The following is a 26,791-nucleotide window of genomic DNA, read 5'->3' as shown; positions in this document are numbered from 1 at the left end:
TTCATCAGTTAAGCTTTTTTAAAAAAAATCATTTCAGACTTGAACAAGTTTTGGTTATCGCTTTAAAACTTGGGATCTGGGTGCTTGAAAGCTGCCTATATAGTATCCATTGCAATTTCTTCTGTCTTTTGCAGAGGAGATAATAGAGAGGAACTGTTCTTCTTCACTGTGATCCACCCACTGATTTTTATTTTTTCTACCCCTGTGGAGAGGTTGCCACTGCAACTTTACACAAAGGGTGTTTTATTCTCAGGAATTTAAAATTTTGATTCTATTGGTTTTATGTGTAGTTAAATTTTGGGACCACTATTTCAGTTTATGTGGTTTTTTGACCCCTATTTCAGTTTGTGTGGTTCTGATTGATTATAGGTGTTAGAAAGAATATTATTTAAAATATGGTTTTTGTACAGTGGGTCCTTAACTTATGACCAATTGAGCCAGGATGTACACTGGAAACTAGCAAAAAATGTCTCAAGTTGTACTGACAGGACTTGGGACGCTGCAAACATCTGAAATGGTGAGATGGTTGCCAAGCATCCAAAATGCAATCACATGACTGTGTATGGGTTGTTAATTTTCAAAATAGGTAGTAAATAGCATTTTTTTTTTTTTGGAGGGGGGGAAAGCATCATAAATTGAGGGCTACCTGTAGTGAAACATGCCCAATATGGCACTTTTTGTGAAACTCTAATTTGCTGTTGTTGAAGATCATTATTTCAATCATCCTGAAGAAAAGAGAAAGCTGAAAAACTGCTTAAAGATTACAGGAGGTAAGACAGTCTTGCTTTAAAATGTTAAAAATGCCACCAGAACATTTTCAATAGTTTAATTTAATATTTAACCATAACATATGGAACACAGATCACGGTCACATAACGATTTTGTTACATAAACATGCGAGACAAAAGTGCATCAAAATTTGTTAAGTTTTTAGTATTTTAATATTTAACCATAACATATGGAACACAGATCACGGTCACATAACGATTTTGTTACATAAACATGCGAGACAAAAGTGCATCAAAATTTGTTAAGTTTTTAGTATTTTAATATTTACATTCCATAATGAATAAAGATGATATTGTAATTTGTTTTCTTTTGTAATTCCAGTTATATTGGTCAAAATAAATCACAATACAGTTAGACATAGGATTGAATAATGTGGACTGAGTGTGGTAACATTCTTAGAAGAATGTAAAACTATGTAAACTGTTGAAACAAAATTAAATGCTGTAAGTTGGCACGATCATGAGCTAATCACACATTACAACCATATCATTTAGCAATGCAACTCCCAATTATCATTTTAAGCACAGTACCTGTTTCTGCAATGAGAGCCAGTTTGGTGTAATGATTAAGGAACCAGACTAGAAACAGGGAGACCAAGTTCTATTTCTGCCCCTAGGCAATCTTGGGCCAGTCACTCTCAGCCCTTTGCAGCAGGCAATGGCAAACCATTTCTGAAAATGTAAACATCTAAATCCCCTGTAGTTCTTGAATATTTACTGTACCAATATTCTATAAAAATCCAAACACTTATTAGCAGATTAAGTGATCAGAGCAAGGTCCTTCAAATGTGGCTGTACAACTTCTAGAATTCCTTACTCCTGGGTATCACTAGTAAAATTTCTGGAGTTAGTGTTCAATTTAGGAGTGCTACAAACCCACCACTTCTTGTTATTTTCAATGTTCTCCATATATATATATATATATATATATATATATATATATATATATATATCCACTTATAGTTAATACAGTAGTTTCAACTACTGAACTATTTGATTTCTTAATTCTAGCGGAGCACAACTATGACCTGAAACTATTTACTCTGAGATAAAATGTATTCTTAACATAAAGTTACTTAGTATTCACTTTGAGATTATTCCATATTTTGTTAAGAAGAAGGAAGATTTCCCTTCTATCTCCCCCCACCACTCAAGTTATAATTGCTTTGATAGCTCTCCCAATGCAAAACTATATATCAATTTAGGAGTGCTACAAACCCACCACTTCTTGTTATTTTCAATGTTCTCCATATATATATATATATATATATATATATATATATATATATATATATATATATATATATATATATATATATATATATATATATCCACTTATAGTTAATACAGTAGTTTCAACTACTGAACTATTTGCTTTCTTAATTCTAGCGGAGCACAACTATGACCTGAAACTATTTACTCTGAGATAAAATGTATTCTTAACATAAAGTTACTTAGTATTCACTTTGAGATTATTCCATATTTTGTTAAGAAGAAGGAAGATTTCCCTTCTATCTCCCCCCACCACTCAAGTTATAATTGCTTTGATAGCTCTCCCAATGCAAAACTATATATCAATTTAGGAGTGCTACAAACCCACCACTTCTTGTTATTTTCAATGTTCTCCATATATATATATATATATATATATATATATATATATATATATATATATATATATATATATATATATATATATATATATATATATATATATATATATATATATATATATCCACTTATAGTTAATACAGTAGTTTCAACTACTGAACTATTTGATTTCTTAATTCTAGCGGAGCACAACTATGACCTGAAACTATTTACTCTGAGATAAAATGTATTCTTAACATAAAGTTACTTAGTATTCACTTTGAGATTATTCCATATTTTGTTAAGAAGAAGGAAGATTTCCCTTCTATCTCCCCCCACCACTCAAGTTATAATTGCTTTGATAGCTCTCCCAATGCAAAACTATATATCAATTTAGGGGAAAAAAACAGATTCAGAGATCTGACATCATGACATCCAGAGATTGACAGAGACAGTCTTGCTTTAAAATGTTAAAATGCCACCAGAACATTTTCAATAGTTTAATTTAATATTTACATTCCATAATGAATAAAGATGATATTGTAATTTGTTTTCTTTTGTAATTCCAGTTATATTGGTCAAAATAAATCACAATACAGTTAGACATAGGATTGAATAATGTGGACTGAGTGTGGTAACATTCTTAGAAGAATGTAAAACTATGTAAACTGTTGAAACAAAATTAAATGCTGTATGACACCTTTGAAAGTGTCATTTAATGAATTAGGAAATAATGGGTTCATGTATTCTCACATTTTTTTGAAAGACTGAAAGCATGAAAAATACATAGAAACTACAATGCATCAAGTTTTTTAATCCTGTGCTGGTCAGATGTTTCAAATTAAACAATGTATGAACAACAGTGAATACCAATTAAGATAATGAATTAGCTAATGATAATTTCAACAGTAAAATACAGTTGCATATACTTATTTTAAGCTAATCCCTGGAATTTTTTCTCAAGATTTTTCTGAAAATGTAAACATCTAAATCCCCTGTAGTTCTTGAATATTTACTGTACCAATATTCTATAAAAATCCAAACACTTATTAGCAGATTAAGTGATCAGAGCAAGGTCCTTCAAATGTGGCTGTACAACTTCTAGAATTCCTTACTCCTGGGTATCACTAGTAAAATTTCTGGAGTTAGTGTTCAATTTAGGAGTGCTACAAACCCACCACTTCTTGTTATTTTCAATGTTCTCCATATATATATATATATATATCCACTTATAGTTAATACAGTAGTTTCAACTACTGAACTATTTGATTTCTTAATTCTAGCGGAGCACAACTATGACCTGAAACTATTTACTCTGAGATAAAATGTATTCTTAACATAAAGTTACTTAGTATTCACTTTGAGATTATTCCATATTTTGTTAAGAAGAAGGAAGATTTCCCTTCTATCTCCCCCCACCACTCAAGTTATAATTGCTTTGATAGCTCTCCCAATGCAAAACTATATATCAATTTAGGGGAAAAAAACAGATTCAGAGATCTGACATCATGACATCCAGAGATTGACAGAGACAGTCTTGTTCATTTCCTTAACAGGAAAAGTTTGAAACTCACAAGATGTCAAAGTTAACAGGGAAAACTTTTTATAAAAACAGTTTGTATTCATTTTAGTCCCCACTGATAAACTGATCAAGAACAATGACTAGGATTCCATAAGAACACCACTTCATATTATGGAATGCTGAAAAACAGCATTAAATCTTGACTTGACAAGAACATTTCCTAAATCGTATTAAACACATACATATTGCACATAAGTATATCTGCCTTTGGCATCTTCCCTTCACTATAATTAAATAATAAATGCACCGAAACATGTAACAGCAGATATTCAGATTTTTTACTTTTATGAAACCTGCATAATAAAATCAATATAAATATTCAATACCATGCAGACACAAAGAAGACATGTACAAAACAAGTGGAAGCTGATGTCATTTAAGAAAAAAGCTGAATTTTGTTACCATCCATCAATTCATAAATACAGAATAAGCATATTTATTTGGCTTTCATTCAGAACACAAGAGTTACTTAACCCCTCTTTAGCAAAAGCTTAGCTTTTGTATTCACTTTATTCTCTAATTACGTACAACTGTGGTCAGCCATTAAGCAGCGTGACATCCCTGCTAACATACCAGCAACAGAGTAGATTTGCTGGGCACTAATATGATTGTTGATACTTTACTAATTTAAAAATACTCTCCAGGATCATGTCCAATTCCAGTCATGTTCAATTCCAAACTAAGTGACTTTTCTAAGCACAGTGTTTTATAGCTATATTTAAATAGATAATGCCACAATTTCTAGGAGCTGTTGAAAAATGTGACAGAAGTAAGTAAGTTGGTACTATCTAAAGCAAATACCCCATGGAAATTACAGTATTTTGTCAGCATATGACACTTGTTTGTAGTTTAGTATCTCAAAATAGAGAAGGGGTGAATGTCTCATTCCGTCCAATGCCAAAACCAAGAACAAAAATGATAACGCTCTAAACAAAAACTATCTTTGTGTTCTAACGAAAACTATTTTAAAACATTTCTGTTGCTTTATTGTTTTGAAAGCTCCAGTTAGCATTGTGACCGCACGTAATGATATTGTCTCTTACTATAAGCAAAATAGAGCCTGTGAGCCTGCCTAAGTTGAATAGATTTGCTAAAGCAAATTATTTTTTTCCCTCTTCCTTCTACAGGCTGTAGTGTAAACTTACATTCAGTTGCAGTGGAGAGCAGCATGTGATTACGAAGAGAAGCATTGTTTTCCCTTTACAAAAACTTTTCAAATAGTATTATGAGGCTGCAACCAGCCCATATTAAAAGGTCTTTAAAATGACATGAGGACATCGTGTTCTTGCACGCTGGTATAAAAAGGTTGACCAAAAAGAAACGAATGTAAACCAGGTTTGAGCTTTTCGGCAAAAGCCATTATTATGTTAAGATCGCCCTCTGCCGTTAAGTCCAGGTCTATTTTCAAGTTACGAAGGGATTTAAAAGGCTTTTTGCCTTTTTGTCTGTAAATTGAAGAATAAAGAAGTGGTTAACCGGCAAACTTTAAAATTATGTCAAGATACAAGATAGCCAAACCCATAGTTCCCTTTAACTTTACAACTCACGTATCATCTTCGATGTATTTGATGAGAGTTAAGGCTTTTCTGTGAAGGACTAAGAGGAACTGTGCAAGAAATACACTCCTTAGAGACAATCCAGGTTTCAAATGAAAGACCTGTTAAGAATTGGCACACACAAAAATTACACCCTGAAAAATCTCCTTTAACTGGAGTTCTCTTCCTGTTCCCCCATTCTCCTACAAACTGCCTTTATTTTATTTATTTTTATTAAACTTATATGATTGCTGTAGGCCACCTTTTTTCAAAAAATATTTTGGGCTACATCCCCAATAAACCAAAACAAGCATGACCAATGTCCAGGGATTATGAAATTTTATCCCCAAATCCCTGGAGCCTTGCTTTATGTGCCCTAAATACATTACATATTTTCTTTAAAAAATTACTCTTTTCATGGAAAATTATGCAGAAGGAATATTTAATAAACAATAGGCCATATTATTAGTTTTAAGTAAACTGAAACATAGTTACCTGATCTAAGAAAGCTTTTACTAAAGTATCTTGGTGCTGAACATCTTGGAAAACATTCCTGCAGAAATACAGAGGAACAAAATAAAGCATAAAAGGGGGACTATTTTAACTTGCAAAAAAAGGCGAACGAGGGAGGACACAATAAAAAATGCTTTTTAAAAAATCGTGCATCCTATGGAGAAAGCGGGCAAGAAGTAATAATCTCTCTCAAATCCTCGGAGGAATCTAAATGTAGGGCGCTTTAGAAACAAAGAAAACTTGTTTATTCTCAAGGCGCAGAATGAACTGTTGGAATCCCTTAAAGAAAAAGTGACAGCTATTAATCTGGAAAGCTTTTTTAAAAAAAAAGATTAGATAAATTCACAGAGAACAGGTCTGTCAGGGATTTTGAGTCTTGAGAATCAAATATTGTCTGCAAACCGGTGACAGGGTGTCTGCAGTTCCAGAGGAACGTTTCTAGAAGAGGACTACGTCTCCATTCAGTTCACAGGCATCTTGTAGCTCACTGTGAGAAGCAAGATATTGAACCAAGGTGGGCCTTGGCGATTTAGCTATTAACATGCAGAAGGTAGGCAGAAACCAGAACTACCCCACCCTCACTTCCCAAAATGATCCTGCCCTGCTATCTCATTGGGACAGGGAGGTTGTTCTTGGGAGAGATGAGTAAGAAGGTCAGAAGTGATCGCCATGAGTATATACTTCTAGCAGGGTCACCCAAAGCTTGAACGCAATCCCAGCTACCAACAGACCCAGGCAATATTGAAAGCTGCTTGAAGTGAACAATCATCTTAGTGACAATGGCAAAGCCATCTGTCACACTACGCAAGAGAAAGCAATGGGAAACCCCTTCTACATTTTACCCAAAACCATGTGCCCAAAGTACAGGCAGTCCTCAACTTACAACAGTTCATTTCGTGACCATTCAAAGTTACAAGGGCACTGAAAAAGTAACATGACCATTTTTCAGACCTATGACCACTGCAGCTTCCCCAATGGGTCAGGTTATCAAAGTGGTCATGTGATCAAAATATGAGCCAGCTTGGCACCTGGTTCATATTTACAACAGTTGCCGTGTCCCAGGATCATGTGATCCCCTTTTGTGATGCAAAGTCAATGGGGAAGCCAGATTCGTTTAACAACTGTACAACTAATTTAACAACTGCAGGGATTCACTTAAGAACGGTGGCAAAAAAAGTCGCAAAATGGGGCAAAATTCATTTAACTGTCTCACTCAACAATCAAAAGTTTGGGCTCAATTGTTGTCGTAAGTCGAGGACAACCTGTATATATTGATTGAAAATACAGATTTAAATATAAAACATAAATTATAACAAGCTCGGCAACCAGCATTAGAATTGAAATGAAGACGGGATGATAGATAACTTCTTCCTTGACGATCAACTATCAACAGGATGGAGAGAGGGGGGGGGAGGGAGGGAAAGAAGACAGATAGAAACACGCGAAAAGGATACAGAAATCATGATGACCACCAACATAAAATGCACATCTATATTCAAATGTCTGCTCACTGTATTTACTCAAATGTATTTATTCACAACCGACAGTACCAAACAACTTTTTGGTAAACTCCTCAAAAATACGTACAAGTCAGGAGTAAAACTTTCATCCGTATAGATGATGGTGTCTAGAGGCATTTCTTCATCCAAAGTAGCTCTCCAAAATGCTGTTAGTTCAGATCTCATGTAGCGTCGTTGATTGTAAATATGTTCATGACATGGAGGCATCTGTTTCACTGTGTTAACATCTACATCTATGTGTGTGGTAGGGTACGGGGCATACATCACTTGACGGAAAGGCAACACAAAGCTTCCAGTCACATCCTGCCACAATAAAATTTTAAAAATTAAAAATATTATTTTGAACATAATACACAAATGATTGTCACTCTTTGCTTTAATAGGATAGGATAGGATAGAATAGAATAGGATAGGATAGGAGAATAGAATAGAATAGAATAGAATAGAATAGAATAGAATAGAATAGAATAGAATAGAATAGAATAGAATAGAATAGAATAGAATTCTTTATTGGCCAAGTGTGATAGGACACACAAGGAATTTGTCTTTGGTGCATATGCTCTCAGTGTACAAATAAGTAAGGCTGCCCTTTGGCTTGTGTCCTGAGAATATTCAAGATTCCACTGTTTAAAATATGCATTGGTACTCAGAAATGAAATTTATTTCAATTCAATGGAATACGATTGCTAGTACTTGGATTTAAATTGCTGTTTCCCTATACATTAGTGAGCACAAAATACAGCAAAGATTGCAGTATTAAATACAGAATAAATGGGCCAACTGAACTTTGCAGTTATTAAACTCCACCAACAGTCCCTTACAAACCTTAGCTAACCTTAATCATCCATAAGTGACTGAAGATTCTTCATTACCATAGTATGTGTAAAACTGGAAGTGACTTTACAGAAACTCACAAATGTGTAGATCACGATGAAAACATTGGAACGTCTTTCCAAACACACACAGATCCTAACTCTCAAACTGAATTCTTTGTGTGTCTACCTCAACAATGTTGGGCAGCTTTTCAGTTGCAATCATTACACTTGAGGCAATGATTCAACCAGCCTGTCTTACCTCAGTCAGAAAAATGGTTAGAATGGTAGTTTTACATTTCGTTCAAGCAATTATCTGGTTTATTCCTTTTATTTTTAATGTTACAACTTTTAGAAATGAAGAATAGGTCAGAATCATAAGCAAATGAAGTTTAGCTTCATAAGGTCAGGGTAATAATGTAAGTAAAAAATTAAAAATAGAAATAATTTCATCAATAACATTCTAACCTGTAGAGAAGTGTTCTGCATATGAGAAGGAAAGACAAAGATGTCAATTTGTTTTCCTTTAGTTGAACGAACTGTAATGTACATTAAAGTTTAAGCAGCAGGTTTTACTGATTAGATAACTGAATAATTTATGTCATTGAAAACTACATTTTCTTGATATTAGAAAAAAACCTGCTAAGTTGAAATATTTAGAAATCTACTTAAAAGGAAAAAGCAAGATGGAAGAGATCATCTAGAAAACAGTGTAATCATTTACTTACAGAATTATTTTGATTAGAAAAGGGGATTTTTAATTGCTTGGTTTTTAACAATACACATAGGTTTTGATAAGTATGAGTGGTTCAATACGCGACTTAAGCATAGAATATAAACTGATACCAGGTAGCATTTAATGCAAGGGTAGGGCACACGATTGCAGAAGTGGGTTTCAGCAGGTTCTGACCAGTTCTGGAGAACCGGTAGCGGAAATTTTGAATAGTTCAGAGAACCGGTAGTAAAAATTCTGGCTGGCCCTGCCCCCATCTATTCTCTGCCTCCCGAGTCCCAGCTGATCGGGAGGAAATGGGGATTTTACAGTATCCTTCCCCTGGAGTGGTATGGGAATGGAGATTTTATAGTATCCTTCCCCTGCCATGCCCACCAAGCCACGCCATGCCACACCTACCAAGCCACACCCACAGAACCGGTAGTAAAAAAATTTGAAACCCACCACTACATGGTTGGGGATAGCACATGTACCCTTGCTTTTGGGATTTTAGATGTTAATTGTTCCATATGCAAAATGAAAAACAGAAGGCTAAGGTTGAGAAAAGCTCAAAAAAGAAGAGGCTCATTTTGAAAAAACTACAGGAGAATATAGGTGACAGCAGGTACGCTTTGATTATGGGCCTATTCTCCAGCTATTCTCCTCTATTTATTTAAAATATTTGTAACATCTATCTAGAAAGGCCATGTGGCAGGTTATAATGAAGATTTAAAGAAAGAGAAAACCAATCTGTCTCTGCGGATAAAACATTTTGACAGCCAGTAAAGACATTTTGTCAGTTTAAGTTTACCTTCAGGAACAATATTCAGAATTTTGTTTTTGTTTTCTAGAACTACTCTGGGACTTCATTAAAAGAAATTTAAGTTGTTAAGTATATTTTAATTTTTGTTTACTGTTATAATTCATTACTATATAAAAATTTATGTCTAAAAATTTTCATTACCTATATTCATCAAGCAGGAAACAATTAGCCTATTTTCCCCAGAAATATCCCCTCAAATAGTGTGAATTTGAAAAATGCAACCATTTTGTGGGATTCATTATCGGCACGTAACTGAGACCTTCCTGTATGCATGAGGAAAGAAAATATCTTACCTTCAGTAACCCTTGCACAAATAGACCTGACTCGTACTTAAAAGATGTTTCATTTCTACAAAGGCGAGAACATTTTCTCTCGGCTGGAGTGAGAAAGAGGCACAGTGTCTGTACTATCTGTAAATAAATATATATGTATATATAAAGAAATAATGTAAGAAAATTTTGTAGATTGACAGTTCTGTTGTACAGAGATTGGGCAACTCTTACTTGCCAGTTTGTAAAGTTACTTTTTATATATGGCAGAATTACAGAAGTAATTTACAGTATGTTTTTTTTTAATTTTAAACTTGCCAACCGAATTTACAACCCGGGATTTTCTAGAACAGGAGACTCCAACCTTGGCAACTTTAAGGCTTAAAGTTGTCAAGGTTGGAGACCCCTGGTCTAAAAAATTCCCTGTATACATACTAAGTGAGCTAAAACCACGTTAGCTTTCTTGATCAAACCTTAAAGTATGGTTGTTATGAGATAAATGTTTGCCGCCTTGAGTTCTTGAATAAAAAGCAGGATATAAATCAAATATATAAATAGTATTCGTATACAAATCTCATGCATGATTTTTCTGCACCAGATCAGGAATTCTTGAATTTCAAACTCAAGACAAGATTTGGAAACCACAGATTTTTCATCTGTAAATTGAAAAAATTGATACTAAAAATTTAGATAAACAGATTTTTCCTTCACCCCCTAACTTCTGCCGAAGCATTAAATATTTCGGCGAACAAAAAATAAAACTATTGCTTCTATGATTTTAATTAAAACACCCTATGATTTTAATTAAAACACCCTATCTGGGAAATAGTTTCCATCACCATATAGAAAATACATACCTTATTAACTTTTTCTGCGCTGCTTCCTATAACAACTGAGCAACCACAGGTTTGCAGATGTGAACTTATGGCTCTGAATATTAAGTAGAGGTCAAAAAAGTGATTTAAAAAAAAATACAAGTTGGAACAGTGTTTATATATTTCAGAATCTCGTTTTTTAAAAGTCATTTAACATAGTGCCATTAATCTAAAATCTGAGAGTTCACACATACCCTATTCATATGCAAAACAAAACTTGAAAATACATTTCAAGAGTACATATAAAGGTAATCCTTGACTTACAACAGCTCATTTAGTGACCATCTGAAATGACAACGGCACTGAAGAAAGTGCCTTATGACTGGTTTCCACACTTACAAACATTGCAGCATTTCCATGGTCATGTCATCAAAATGCAGATACTTGGCAACTGACTCATAGTTATGACGGTCATGTGATCCCGTTTTGCAACCTACTGACAAGCAAAGGCAATGGGGAAGCCAGATTCACTTAACAACCATGATACTATCTTGAGCATTGCAGTGATTGACTCAACAATTGTGTCAAGGTCGTAAAATGGGGCAAAACCCACTTAAGGGCCTCTGGTGGCTCAACAGACTAATGCAGTCTGTTATTAACACAGCTGCTTGCAATTACTGCAAGTTCAAGTCCCACCAGGCCCAAGGTTGACTCAGCTTTCCATCCTTTATAAGGTAGGTAAAATGAGGACCCAGATTGTTGGGGGCAATAAAGTTGACTTTGTATATAATATACAAATGGATGAGACTATTGCTTAACACAATGTAAGCCGCCCTGAGTCTTCGAAGAAGGGCGGGATATAAATTCAAATAAAATATAAAAAAAAAAAAATGAATGACTCAGCAGCAAAAATGTTGGGCTCAGTTCTGCTTGTTAAGTCGAGGACTATCTGTATAGAGCGGGGGTCTGCAAACTTGGCTCTTTTGCAGACCCCTGGTATAGAGGAAAGTTGGGTAAGAAAAAGAATGGCCAGCCCTATTTGTGGAGAAGACCCATGTTTCATTGAATGCACTCAGGTTCATAATATCCATGATCAAATCTCATTTTTTAATTTAAAAAATCCTTTATCAAAAAAATTGATAAAGTTATCAATTCCATTAATTACATTTTATAGTTCTAGTCTGCAATAGGAATTCCAAAAACAAAAAGTACGAAAAATAAAATATCTTCTGAGCTCCTGCTTGTTGCACAATGAAGCTCTGTCAGAAGTACATCAGAAGTTAGCCTGAAGCTTTTCATTTCTTTGTGGGGGGTTTTCCCCCAGAGAAAGCAAGCATGAAAGAAGAAAACTGCAAATCCACTTTAGTTGTTATTCTTTCTCTTCACAAATGGCACTCAGTGTATCCCCTTTAAATTTTATCATACCCAGGTTTCCATGCAGATGGTCCTCAATTTATGACTTATCACTTACTGACTGTTCGAAGTTCTAACAGATCTATCTGGAATAGATCTATAGAATCTAACCCAGATTTGAAGGTCTGAGGGTCCCACCCACCCCCAGGACTGAACTTCAGAAACCTGGCAACAGGGTCACATGACATTTGCTATTTGTCACATGACATTTTATGATATTTTTGACCAAAACCAACGTTTAATTCTGGTTTTTGGCAAAATACACTCATAGCAAATTATTCACTCACTTACTGACTGTGGCAATTCGCTTAACAACCTCCACAAAAAGGTAAAATTTTACAACTGTCATGAGTTACAACTGTGATGGGCAGGCTTCATTATGGTCATAACTCTAAGGCTACCTATATTTGTAAGTCTTTTGTGCTTAAAAAAATTATCAATTTAAAAAAAGAATTTACGCTCTCTTTAAAAACCTGCTTTAAGTTTAGGTAATAAAAACTAATCAATTTCTATCCCAACAAGTCCCCTATCTACTGGGTCTACCATTAAACCTCCACTTTCAATGTTTTTTTACAAAAGGGTAATAAAAATAGGGCATACTTAAGTAAGAAACTTTCGTGACAACTGTCACCAATGTCATCATCACTAAGCACGGTATCACATATCTGAAATATAATGAAAACAAGAACAAGGTTCAGTTATTATGATAGTTTGATATGAACATATCAAAACTGATTTTTATTTTTGAAAAACCAAAGACAGAGTTATTGACAGTATAACAGTATTTATTCTTCCATCTGATGAAGCTTCCAGGATAAGAATCAAAATGTCTTTTTCTTCTTCCTCAAAAAAAATTATTTTAGTTGCCTTTTCAAAAAGTAAAAACCACTTCTGATACAACTGCGACCTAGATGACTGAAAATATTCATAGACACATATACGAACCTATTTGATTACAAATATCTCAACATTTTTCAAAAATTTCTCATAGCAATAGTGTTTACACTTACTTATTACTCTATAGTGCTTTACAGCCCTCTCTAAATGATTTACAGAGTCAGCCTATTGCTCCCAACAATCTGGATCATTTTACCAGTCGCAGAAGGATGGAAGGCTGAGTCAGCCTTGAAGCAATCAGGATTGAACTCTAGGCAGTGGGCAGAGTTAGCCTGCAATACTGCATTCTAAACACAGCGCCACCATGGCTCATAGTAGAATGTTAAAAAACAATACACTGCAGCCAGCATCAATAAGTATTTCTGCCAGTGTATGGAGCATGCTATTAGTCAAACTTCTTATTCAAGCCAATTTTTAGTTTCTATCTATCAAACGCTATGTTGTAACCCAGGGATATCAAACTCGATTTCATTGAGGGGCACATCAGAGTTGTGTTTGACCTGGGGGAGGGGGCAGGATGGGCAGGGCCAGCTCAATGTCACTCGTGTCGGGGGCACCCTCTGATGGCCAAGTGCTAAGGCAGGACTTCCCTCAGTCCCTCCCTCCCTCTCATTATAGGATCTTTCCCTTCCTTCCTTCCTTCCTTTCCTTCCTTCCTTCTCTTCTTTTTCTTCCCTTCTTCATTCTCTTTTCTTCTTCCTTCCCCTCTTGCAAGGAGGGAGGTGCTGCATTCCAGGGAACCAAGAAACAGTTTAGATAATTTGGTTGGGAGGAAGAGGATCCTCTTTAGGAGTTCTTAAATAGTATATCTTTAATGATGCAGATAGCTTTAGTTTGGCAAGATTTCTGTCTATGGGTGTGGAATAACGAAAAAAGAGCATCGGGAGACTTCAACTGGTACAGAATGCGGCTGCGCAGGGGATAGAGGGAGCGTCTCGGAGCTTTCATATAACACCTCTCCTACCCAAGCTGCACTGGTTGCCGGTGGTCTTCCGCGTGCGATTCAAGGTGTTGGTGATCACCTTTAAAGTGCTCCATGGCATAGGACCAGGTTACTTACGGGACCGCCTACTGCCGTCAATAGCCTCCCATCGACCTGTGCGCTCCCACAGGGAGGGTCTCCTCGGGGTGCCGTCAGCTAAACAATGTCAGCTGGCGGCCCCCAGGGGAAGAGCCTTCTTTGTTGGTGCACCTACCCTATGGAACGAACTGCCTCTGGGGCTACGCCTTCTTCCCAACCTCCGGGCCTTTAAGCGCGAGCTCAAGACTTTTTTGTTTCAACGAGCAGGGTTGGCCTAAGAGTAATTTTTAATTGAGTGGTTTTATTTCTTGTTATTTTAATATTCGGCCTTATGGTTTCAGATTTTTAAATTTCAAATATTGTGTTTTAATTTTTGTATATGTCTTTTTAACTTGGCTGTAAACCGCCCTGAGTCTTCGGAGAAGGGCGGTATAGAAATGTAAATAATAAATAAATAAATAAATAAATAAATAAATAAATAAATAAATAAATAAATAAATAAACTGCTTAGAAGAAATTCAGGATGTCTTACTCAGTTTTTTGGAATCTGACAGGACATTTACATGTTCAAAGGCAGACTAAAAGTGGCAGCTAGTTATACACAAAAAGACAAAAAATAAAGTGGTGGAGATAGCATCAATGCACTCTTATTGGCAGTGTAAACAGTCTGTTGTTGCCTTCTTTCAACTTTTTTTAAATTTCTAATACAGTTAAATTGGGTTGGAATTCTCAAGAGGGCCACCAACCAAAGGATTAACCAGGTCTGACCTGGCTTAGTTTCAGAGATAGTCAGCCATCTGCTGGGACTTTAAAGTACATGCTTTGGCTTTAAATCTGTACACCTTACATTTCTAACCAAGCAAAGGTATAAATTGTTCGTCACACATTAATATTTGCCTAAATAGAATTCAAAATACAGGTGGTTCTCGACTTACAACCATTCATTTAATGACACCATTCAACGTTACAATGACACTGAAAAAGGTGACTTACGACCGTTTTTCACACTTACAACTGCTGCATCCCTGTGGTCAAAATGATCAAAATTCATACGCTTGGCAACTGGCATGTATTTTTGACAGTTGCAGTGTCCTGGGATCAGGTGATTACTTTTTGTGATTATCTTCTGATGAGCAAAATCAATGCGGAAGACAAATTCATTTAACAACTGTTACCAACTTAACAACTGCAATGATTCATTTAAGAACTGTGGCAAGAAAGATCGTAAAAGGGGGCAAAATTTACTTAAGAACTGTTTTGCTTAATTGGGCCCAATTGTGGTCATAAGTCGAGGATTACCTGTAATTAAAAAAAAACTAAAGAAGTCAGATGCTTCCTTTCATGCTGTGTGTGTGTGTGTGTGTGTGTGTGTGTGTGTGTATGTGTTCGTGCATGCGTATTGTCAAGTACGTTTTTGACTCCTGGTGACTGCCTAGATTAGTTCCTGCAGTTTTCTTGGCTTTGCCTTCTTACCCTTGCCTTCTTCCTAGGGCTGAGAGGGAATGACTGGCACAAGGGCCGTGGTGTGGCTCAGGCTGTAAGATAGCCTGTTATTAAAACACAGCAGCCTGCAATTACTGCAGGCTCGAGTCCCACCAGGCCCAAGGTTGACTCAGCCTTCCATCCTTTATAAGGTAGGTAAAATGAGGACCCAGATTGTTGGGGGGAGCAATAAGTTGACTTTGTAAATATACAAATAGAATGAGACTATTGCCTTACACACTGTAAGCCGCCCTGAGTCTTCGGAGAAGGGCGGGATATAAATGTAAATTTAAAAAAAAAGGTGAACTAGAACTCACAGTCTCCTGATTTCTAGCCTCATGTCTTAACTGCCACATCAACTACTCTCCTCCTTTCATATAAAGATTTCCATCTATTTCGTCTGATTTCTGACACTCTTTAGCACAGTAGAAGATAACGACATTACAACCACAACTTTTCTTTATCCCCTTTACACCATATTGCCTTTACACTGTTTCGCTTTACACTTTTTTCCCCCACTCCTTTTCTCAAGTATTCTTTTCTTTGTTTTTCACGTCTTTTTTTTCCCCTTTGTGTTTTATACTTGGACTAATATAAAAAAATTAAATTCAAAGACTTACATCTATTTCGTCTGGAACACTGTGTGATTTCATAGATGATAGGAGTTCCATCACAGGAATGACCTCCCCTGTCAGCATTGGAATGATACTCTGGCCCTGTAGAGTAAATACACGTTTTATTAAATAAAGTAGTTGAATTTAACAAAATTGTAATAAAAGACTATTTAGACACTAAATGGTTTTTGAAGGGAAAAAAGAAGTAATTTTGAAAAATTAATTTTTCAGATTTATTCTAAAAATCATCAAAGAAATAGGAAATCATGAGTGAAAATGTGTAAGTTTTTAAATCAGTGGGTTAAAATTTAATTTATATAATGTAATCTGATCTAGGATGGAAACAAGCTAAAAAATGAAATATAGAATTGTACTTTATAGTTAAGAGATTACAAAAGGAAATGTTTTGTGCTTCATTTCTTATTCAATATAATGTAATAAATCTCAACTATGTATAACTTAACATCCATGCATATTGGCAATTCTTTTTCTGCTAGACAAATAATGCAGGAAAATCTTTTGACAAATTGTTCTACTTTGTTAGAAAATGACAATTCTTAAAGACAGTACCAATTCATCTTAATTGTTTCTGTGGAATAAAAATATTAAAATATTTAGATTTCCACTTTCAATGTGGTTTAACATAACTTAACTTCATATTGCTTTTCTGGAGCACATAACACCAGACGTGTTTCTAGAAGGCAAAATCATAGAACTATGTCTCACTTACTTTGGCCATGTTATGGGAGGGAATTCATTGGAGAAAGCAATCACAGGTAACCTTTGAGTTACGAATGTAATGGAACCTGCCAATTACATTGGTTACCCGGGGATTCGTAGGAGTGAATTATGTAACTTGAATGTGATCACTCCCTGCTTTTGCCCATGCATTCGCTAATTGAATGTATGGGTCATTCAGTGCATGAGGTATCTCAGGCTTCCCATCCCCTCCCCTGCCCCCAATCCTGCCTGAGTGGGTCACTTACTTTATATCCGGTGCTCTGGTCTCGTCAGCAAATGACTTGAAAAAGGAACTTTTCCACCATAAATGGAGCCCAGAAGAATGCACGCACCCCTCCCAGGCTTCATTCTCTGTGGCAAAGGCTTTTGGCAAAGACAGCAAAAGATTTTGCAAATGGAGGGAAGGCTTCAGTGCCACAGATCTCATCCAGGCCTTCATTTGCAGAGAACAGAGGTCTAAAGTGGGACTTTAAGACTCCATTCTCTGCAAACACACCAAAGTCTGAAGACCAAGGCAAGCCAAGAAACTGAAGGATTGCTAAATCTTCACAAAGTATCCACAGTCCTCGTGCCTGTGGACACCCAGCCAGTGGGGGGGGGGGGATAGTCAGAGTGAATGTTGCAGAGCCTATGTGGTCGTTCATAAGGGTGAACGACTGCAATGGGGCTGCAACATTCGTAACTTCGGGAGTATGTCATAAATACTTGGGTGTTATGTCACAACTTCAAAAGATCGCTAAATGAACTGTCATAACTCAAGGATTACCTGTATAAAAAGTTAGTGGTAAAAGGAAACCAGGCTGCTAAAGAACCCAATAACTGGACACAATCAAAGCTGACATCAGCCGGAGCATAGAAAAACTCCAAAAAATAGTGCAAGATCAAAAGATGTGGAGAGAGAGAAAGAGACCTGGCCCATAGAATTGGCAAGAGTCAGAGTTGACTGAATGGATAACATCATCATCATTGCATTTCTACTCACTATTCAGAAAAATTTATGAGTGTGTGTGTGTGTATGCATATTTTATATTCAGCGTTTTGCTATATGTATTTTTCTTACTTGATCTTCCACTCTTTCTGCACCTTCCATAATAGACTTCTGGAAATGTTCTTGTCTTTCCTAAAATAGAAAACATTTATTTACAAACAATAAAGATTTTTGACTTCTTACGTGCAAATGTTGACATTATAGAAATGTGATTTTATTTAAAAAATTAACTTATAATTGTATTCCAAACCAATAATAAAGTAAAATTATGTATAGTAAACCAAACACAGAGATATGTTTTTAAATTCTTGCAGAAGCATAAAATTCAAGGGAAATTATGACCTATTCAGATTTTTTTCTCCAATTTATTCCTTTCTATCTAATTGTTAGCAATCAGAAATAGGATACTACCATTTATCCTATTGGACTATTAACAACAAAGTGCAAGAACATTTCACTTTGCATAACATTTGAATTATATTTGAGCACAGAATTATTAGAATCCAAAATCATCACAGAATTATGTTGCGAACATTTCCCTCAAGGTATGTTTTATTTTATTCATCTCATGAATATTTTAAAAATAAATAATCCATGTTAAAATTAGGGACTACAAATGTTTTTCATAATTAACAATCTAATGTATCCTACATGAAAAAGCCAGTGAGATTCTTTTAAAATTACTATACATTATTGGATAAATGGTTATGTCATGTGATCAGTTAGGAAAAAGACACTGGATGACCTTCCAGATGTTCTGGGCTATTAACAACCTATTTTATTTATTTATATCTCACCTTACATTCAGGAGCTCAAACTATAATGAATGCTCCTATTTTTTTTCTAATGTCAGGTCAAATAGGTTAGGTTGAAAGAGTATATTTCTGTGTAATCTACAGGAGTGATCTACAGCCTTAGTTTCCCTGCTGCTAGACCAACACATTAACTGTCATACTAATTTTCATGTTTAGTGGGTTTTAAGAAAGTTCTAATCCAAAATATCTGATCTGCACCAATTTAGCTCTTTTCTAACAGGAAGACGTTTCTTATTCGCTATTAGAAACTATATATAAACTATATATATATTTCTGAGCAAGTTTACTTACATTGTCGGTACATATTAGTTAAGTGCATGTAATGAACTTCTATTACTTCTTTTCGGAATGACTGTATATCATTTTTTTTAATCAATTAACACCAATTGCAACTCTGGGCAGCCAATATAACCTTACAACTAGTATAAAATAAAAATAAAAATAATGAAAAATGACACAATCAAGACTAGTCCTCAATCCTACAGAACAGTGGACTATGAATTCTTAAATATGTCCTGAAGGTTTATTATTTCAGCTTTTGAACCCTGATTTGGTTTCACATTAATCATTCTTGAATAAATCTATATAAATTAAAAGTAGAATCTTCCTTAAGTCAATCTCAGCTCCTAGTGGTTTCCTGAACATGATTCATTAATGCATTTTTCCAATATATAATTCAGTCCTGAAATTTCCTGCTTATCTTCCACCAACTCTTAAATGGATCTGAACTGGCTTACTTTTACTAGAACAGCCAAGGTCAGCTGAATGCTCATGAAATTACTTATGATAAACAAGTTTCACTGGTTTCATTCGTTTTGCCAAAGTATGACTAAATCTGGACTCATAAGCATTAAAAGTATGTTTATTTTTAAAATGAAGGATATCAGAACACCAAAGGCAAGATAAAAGCTTCAGCCTCTCTTGTTTGCCAACTGTTAGAACTTGTGATATTTAACAGTTGAGAAGAGACAGATCTTCTGACCTAAACTGTTTTAACAAGTAGGAATATTACAATGTATTAGAAGTAATTTCAATTAAAAGAAAACAACCTACCTTATGCATCCATATTCTTCCTTTCCTTATAATGTGTGTCAATCTGTCAACACACACTCTATGCAAGGGAAGGTAGAAACTAAGCTCACTCTGTGGAAGTATTATTGATAATCCATATGTACTTCGGTCTCCATTCCAATTTCCATCAAAAATTAAGGACACAATAATGACCCCTTTCTCAGATAAAACAAAAAACTTCACATCTATTGCACCACTCTCTGCATTTCGAAGTATTTCTCCATTGAGAGTATGATTCGCAAGAAATGTTATTTCTCCATCACTGAGAAGCTGTTGCTCTGTTTTTGGAGCCCAAATATGTCTGACTCTGGGACCAAGAATATTATCCCAATATGCAAATGTAGCAGCTAGTAATGGTGATTCTCCACTTAGTGCAATTTCTGTCTTGGCAACAGCAGGAGAAGGAGGAGGACAGAGAGCAGACATGATGATCTCAGCAGTCACATTATTGAAACCTAAAAAGCATGTGCTGCAAAATAAGCGAAACAAAAATATTTATACAAAGCATTTTGGTGCCCTAAATCTCGAAGTGTAATTTTTAGCATAAATAAAATGGTTCTGTAGATAGCAAAGTTCATGTTAAACTACTATATGAGATTCTTATACTCTACTTCTTTTTTTTTAATTATTTACATTTATATCCTGCCCTTCTCCGAAGACTCAGGGTGGCTTACATTGTGTAAGGCAATAGTCTCATTCTATTTGTATATTTACAAAGTCAACTTCTAAGCTTTGCAACTGTCCAGTCTGCAGAGTTCCAAAAAAAGCAAGTTTAATCCTTACTTAGTGACTGCCTCGTTCAGCAACTATTTACAGTTATGATGATGCTGGAAAAAATAAGTTTATGAACAATATCTGCATTTATGATCTTTGCAGCATCCCCAAATCACATGATCACCATTACAGTTAGTATATATTGTTCTGTTCCTGACTGTTCCCCCCTCCCTCCACTAGAGTGGAGTTTGGAGAGGAAGGGATTATAGAAGAGTAAACAGGCACACAAATGAGAAATGCATATCAAAAGCAATACTAGATAAGAAAACAGATGTTGAAGAGAGAAATACATTCTGGAAAGAAAGGAAGAGATTGGAGTGCTGAATTTGTTTTTACGTTTTGAGTTTTTGTTTTTCTTATTTTTTTATTTGTCTTTCTGAGCTTTTTGAAGTACTTTGTCTTGGAACTATGTTTTGGTTATTGTTTCTTGCTGTGGTTTGTTTTGTTCTTTCTGGTATATTACTTGATGTGGGAACAAAGTCTCGAAAATTTTTACCATTTAAAATTTGGAATAAGGCAAGAAGAGCCTGAAGAAGCTAACAATTTTTCTTTTTTTTAGTTTTTGGCTTTAGGTTTTGCTTTTTATCATATATCCTTTTTCTTTTCTTGGCCTTTTAGTTTTTTGATTTTTTGATTTTTTTTTCTTTATATTTTTTTCTTTTTTCTAATTCACTTATCAGGGTGAACTAGATATTTGGATTATAAATATCAACCATAAATGGATTACAGATTTGGGATTCCCAAAGATGAAGAAATTTAAAGCACACCTACATTCAAGCAGCAAGCCTCTCAACGACAGAAACATTAAAAACATCAGAAACAATGGATTTAAAAAACCTTATATAGTCGCTACATGATGATTTGAAAGAAGACTTAAAAGGAGTGAAGGAGATGATTGGGAGAAATGAAAAGAGAATTCAAAAAGCAGAGGAAAAGGCAGATTTAACGGAAAAGAAGGTGGAAGAATTAGAGGAAAAATTGACATCAGTGGACAAAAATCAAGAACGAACAGTCATTTCTCTCGAGATGGATAGAGCTGATTTTTATTTAAGAATTCAAAATATAAAGGAAGAGAAAGGGGAAAACTTGCCGGAAGTAATGGCAGAGATGCTGGCAGAAGTGTTGGAACAACCTAAGGAGAAGATAATAAATGAGATGGATGAGATATTTAGAGTACACACAAGATATGCAATGAGAAATAAATTACCAAGAGAAGTCCATGTAAGATTTACAAAAGCAATGCTGTAGTGGTAACACCAGCAGATGTAGCATGCTACACAAAAGACTTTTTTTTGTTTGTTTACATTTATATCCCGCCCTTCTCCGAAGACTCAGGGCGGCTTACAATGTATACAATGTATAGGGCAATAGTCTCATTCTATTTGTATATTTTTTTACAAAGTCAACTTATTGCCCCCCCAACAATCTGGGTCCTCATTTTACCTACCTTATAAAGGGTGGAAGGCTGAGTCAACCTTGGGCCGGGCTCGAACCTGCAGTAATTGCAGGCTTTGTGTTCTAATAACAGGCTTCTCTGTAGCCTGAGCTATCCCGGCCCCGACTTGGTATATTCCAATTTCTATACCTGCTTATTCTCTTGTAATCCCCCTTTCTCCAATATTTTCACTGGGGGGGGGAGATGGGTTACCTTATTTTTCGGCATATAAGACACACGAGGGTGCGCGGCTCTGCAATGTGCAACGGGAGCTCCATTGCAACATTGCAGAGCTGCCAACCTCATCCTCCTCAGCAGACTCACCTCTTTCCCAAGGAGCACTTTCAGGCGGCAGCGCTGCAATCCCCTCCTCGAATCCAAAAGGGTTGTCGGTTCCCCTCTGCCCATTGCAGAGGAACTGGCCGCCACCTAAAACGCGGCTCTGAAATTTGCCTAGGGGAATTGGGCCAATGGGCAGCAGTGGCTGGAAAGGAGGGATGTTTCACAGCTCTGCTCTGTTCTGCTCGGCTCTGCTCTGCTCCTTCATTGAGAGGGCTTAGGCAGTGGCAGCAGTGTCCTGAGCTGCCCGCTGGGCGGCCAGAGGGGTGACCGGCCGCAAACCGTGGGGCCTGCCTTCTTCACTAAAGCTGCCGGGCAGATTCCCCCCCCCCAAAGTGTCCCAAAGAGGTTTGTTCCTCTTCCAGACAGGCTGTGCCCCGGCCCAGATCGCCGCCGCCTGGAACTGCCAGAAAATGTTCAAAGGGTGGGGGCTGGTGGGTGGGCGGGGCTACATTTGGCATTTCAGAAGGCCAAGGCAGGGGGTTGTAAACAACTCAAGGTTGCAAACATACCAAGACTCTTTCCTCCTATTTTCCCCAGAACGACAACCCTGTGAGGTGGGTTGGGCTGAGAGAGACAGGGACTGACTCAAAGTCACCCAACCGCTTTCACATATCGGGTGGGAATAATGCTAACTTTAATCACACCATGTCAAAACAGCTAAGGCAACTTGGAATGAAACCTTTGTTTGAGTTTCACTGTCCACAACACAATGTCCAGATTAGAAAAATGGAAAAATTTAGAGTTCAAAACTCCCTGTAATCCTGCCTCTCTAATCAACCCTGACCATTTGAAGATGTGTGGAATTCAACTCCCAAAATTGGCTGGGGAATTCTGGGAGTTGAAGTCTATACATCTTCAAGTTACTAAAGTTGAGAAATACTATTTTAATCTTTATATCCGAGATCCAGTCAACCTAACAATTCCCAAAATACATTTTATCATAATGGAACTTTACATAATCAAGGGAATCTTATCATAAAGATCTGGAAATGTTACTTCCCCCCCCCAATATGCCTAAAACTCAACTTAGTGCTTAATAATACAACATTTTCTGCTCTGCCTTGTGAATTGCAAATTGTGAAGCCACTACAGGTTTGTTAAAAACAGATCATGACAAACCAATCTTATTTCATTTTTTAACAAAATGACTAAATTAGTAGACCAGCCCGCCTTCTTCACCGAAGCTGCTGGGCAGATTCCCACCACCACCATCCTGAAGAGGTTTGTTCTTCAGGCTGTGCTCTGACCCCCCCCCCCCGAGAGCTATAGGTAGGAAGACGGGGACATCTTGGGAGCAGAGCCTTTGTGCCAAGTCCCTCTTCTGCCCCCATGAAAATCATCCCCCACCCCACTCATTCCAGTTAAACACATGTAGAGTTATAGGATTTGTTTTAAACAGATAACTGTGCTGCTCGTTATCAAAATCAAGTGGAAGTCTGGACATGGCTGATCCTGATGCTGATAGGCAGAGGCAAAATTCTTTTTTTCTTGTCCCCCCCCACCCCCCCCAAAAAATTAAGGTGCGTCTTATACTCCGGTGCGTCTTATATGCCGAAAACCCATCGCTGGAATTGAGAGACTGCTTAAACAACTGAGAGGTTCTTAATATGCAGAGGACTGCTTTCTGTCAAACAAAAATCAGTGGTGGTATAAGAATTATTCATCTTATCAAACTGTTGGAAAAAGTCTATTTATAAACTCAATGTAAGGCAAATAATTAAAAAAACATGAAGTCGAAAGAGAATTTCAATATTTCAATAGTAATTACATAAAATAGACAGAAATCAGTCTTCCAAAAATTGTAAAACAACCTTCTCCAGTTTTGTTTCTATTTGAGGTAAAAGCAGAGCATTTCCACTAATTTCCTTCTATGATGCAAGCCCAAGAAAACCTGAACTGTGAGGAAGTTTCATAAGAAAATAGAAGCCTGGGTTAGTCAATATAGTCCCATAGTTCAAGGTTGACTTTCACCTACTTAAGTAATTACATATTTGTACAGAATCTAGCATTCCATCTAAAATATGTCCCTTCAAAAAATATTACTATTACATGTGGTTGAATGTAGTCCTTGGTGGCAAATAGGACTACCAGATCAGCAGGATGACAGAAATTAGATACAGAAAACCTTCTTAGCTGCCCTTTACTGTCAGACAGAATTTTACAGCCCAAATTTGATAGCTCTAAGACGTCACTGGAATTTATTCATAACTTTTTAAAAATTGCAAGACAATATGTATCTATGCCAGCGAACATTGCAAAACCATTCAGCTGAAGAGACAGGCTATCAACATGCTTAGAACTGGGGGTTATAAAATCCAGTTTTTATAACTGGGTTATAAAAACAATTACAATAATACAAACATTAAAATATATAGCAAACTCAAATAAATCATATTTAACACAATATGTCACTAAAGTCCTGTTTATATAAACTGCATTTTTATTAATATAAAATATATTGTAAAATGCTATACTGTCTTAAATAGATATATTAAATATAAATTTATATATATATAATATTAATTAATTTATATTTATAATATATATATTATATATATTAAATATAACCTCAGATTCAGGGTACAGTGTCAACTTTGAATCCTCACACAATTTGAGAGGGGCAGAAATCAAGGATTTCAAATACAGCTGTACATTAGTTTTATATATAAAACTAATATACAGTTGTTAGTTGTATTTGAAATCCTTGATTTCAATATATATTGTATGTATGTATGTATGTATGTGTATGTATGTATGTATATTCATATTCATATACATATACATACACACACACACATATATAAATCGAGTAATATACATTATATGTATATTAATATTGGGTCCTCTAGACCTCTTTTCTCTTCCTCCCAAGAAACCCAGGTCTTGCAATTAACTTCAGATCCAAAAGGAGACCAACCAATTTTCTCAGATCGAATAGCTTTTCATGGAAACCAGAAAGAAATCTTTGTGAGTTGGACTCCAGTTATCATCTCTGCCAGCCTTAGTTACCACTGCTGAATTTCCTTCCTATTATGTTGGAGATATTATATTTTCTCCCCTAATTTCCCATCCCATTCCGTGATCCATATTTACTTCTGAAGCATATAGCAAGCCAGCAAAACCAGTCAGACACCATCACTTTAAGGGGTTATCTCTCTCCCACACCAACCTACTCCAATCTCTTTTAGTCATTTATTGGTGCTCAGACAGATCGTTCCTATAAAGAGGTTCGGTCGGTTCAATAAGTTGAACGAAAGCTTCTCAAGCGCCAGTGGGAAGCGATCACTCAACCTCAAAAGGAGACCCGATCGCGGCTTCTAGGGCAAACCAGTCAGACGAAGGCGCGATATCCCCTCCCCATCATCATCATCGTCACCGTCACCTACTTACCTGTGCGCGTAACTGTCCGAAGCCCGCCAAGAAGCCACGTTATTACCCCCCTCCTCCCTTTACTAGCCATCCCCGGTTATAAACACAACCAACCCATCGACGCGCATGCGTCTTTCGGAGGGCTCTGCGCTTCACACCGATGAATTCCCAGCCACTCCGAGGAAGAGGGGGGAGGAGAGTTTAAGTGACGTAAGCGTCGAACAGTCTTTTTTTTTTTAAAGCACTGTAGTGAGAATACAGCCTAGGGGTAAGAATGGCAAGAGAGAGAAGGTGTAGCCGTCTAACTACGGCTCTTTGTCGGCTCATGGATTTCTGGCATAAGAAATGCAGCCCTATAAAGTCAGCAAGTTAAAGAAAAGGTATCCATGGCTCGCGGAGGTTGAAAGTCATACGGAAGGCAAGAGCTACAGGCATATGACCTTTTTGGGACGCAAACTGTCCCCCCTCCCCGTGCATTTATTTTTCTTAGTTGCAGGTTCTTATACCTTTAAAAGTGATATCAAAGAATAGGTGGGTTTCCTACAGAAGGGTTCCAATTAGAGCTAGAAATCTTTTTAACGTGATATTTATATTTTTGTTATCGAAAATATTGATCTGGCAGGCTTTATGATGAGAATCAAAACCATTTTAATTAATTAATTTAATTTAAGTTCCCTTTAATTGTATTCATTTTATGTATTCCATTCATGCTTATACTTACATATATTATCTAATACGTACTCGACAAATAAATAAATAAAAAATCGGAAACGTGTGAAAGCTTTCAGTACTTGGACTCCTAGTGCAGCTTTGCTGGCTGAGGAACTCTGGAAGTTGAATTCCACAAGTCTTAGAAGAGCCAAGTTTGTA

The 26,791-nt window shown here is 36.2% G+C and overlaps 1 protein-coding gene across 3 annotated transcripts; it reads right to left on the bottom strand.

Annotated features, from left to right (window-relative positions):
• Nucleotides 1–2,885: 2,885 nt before the first annotated feature.
• On the bottom strand, nt 2,886–26,084 carry C9orf72 (C9orf72-SMCR8 complex subunit). 3 transcript variants are annotated; one of them, XM_058170776.1, is made up of 12 exons: nt 25,943–26,047; nt 21,866–21,907; nt 19,984–20,470; nt 18,188–18,247; nt 16,393–16,488; nt 12,973–13,037; nt 11,002–11,074; nt 10,169–10,285; nt 7,596–7,831; nt 5,991–6,048; nt 5,508–5,617; nt 2,886–5,405 (listed from the first exon to the last, which is right to left on the bottom strand). In XM_058170776.1, the coding sequence occupies exons 3-12, from the start codon at nt 20,425–20,427 to the stop codon at nt 5,219–5,221; spliced, it is 1,446 nt and encodes a 481-aa protein (XP_058026759.1). In that variant the 5' UTR covers nt 20,428–20,470; nt 21,866–21,907; nt 25,943–26,047; the 3' UTR covers nt 2,886–5,218. The 3 variants fall into 3 exon arrangements, with proteins under 3 accessions (XP_058026759.1, XP_058026758.1, XP_058026761.1); XM_058170775.1 differs by lacking the exon at nt 21,866–21,907 and having other exon boundaries at nt 25,943–26,084; XM_058170778.1 differs by lacking the exons at nt 19,984–20,470; nt 21,866–21,907 and having other exon boundaries at nt 25,943–26,031.
• Between the last annotated feature and the right edge of the window lie 707 nt (nt 26,085–26,791).

This window comes from Ahaetulla prasina, chromosome 2 (genome assembly GCF_028640845.1).
Source record: "Ahaetulla prasina isolate Xishuangbanna chromosome 2, ASM2864084v1, whole genome shotgun sequence".
Taxonomy (NCBI): Eukaryota; Metazoa; Chordata; class Lepidosauria; order Squamata; family Colubridae; genus Ahaetulla; species Ahaetulla prasina.
Note: the sequence above shows the minus strand (reverse complement) of the source record. Positions and strands in the feature narration are given on the sequence as shown.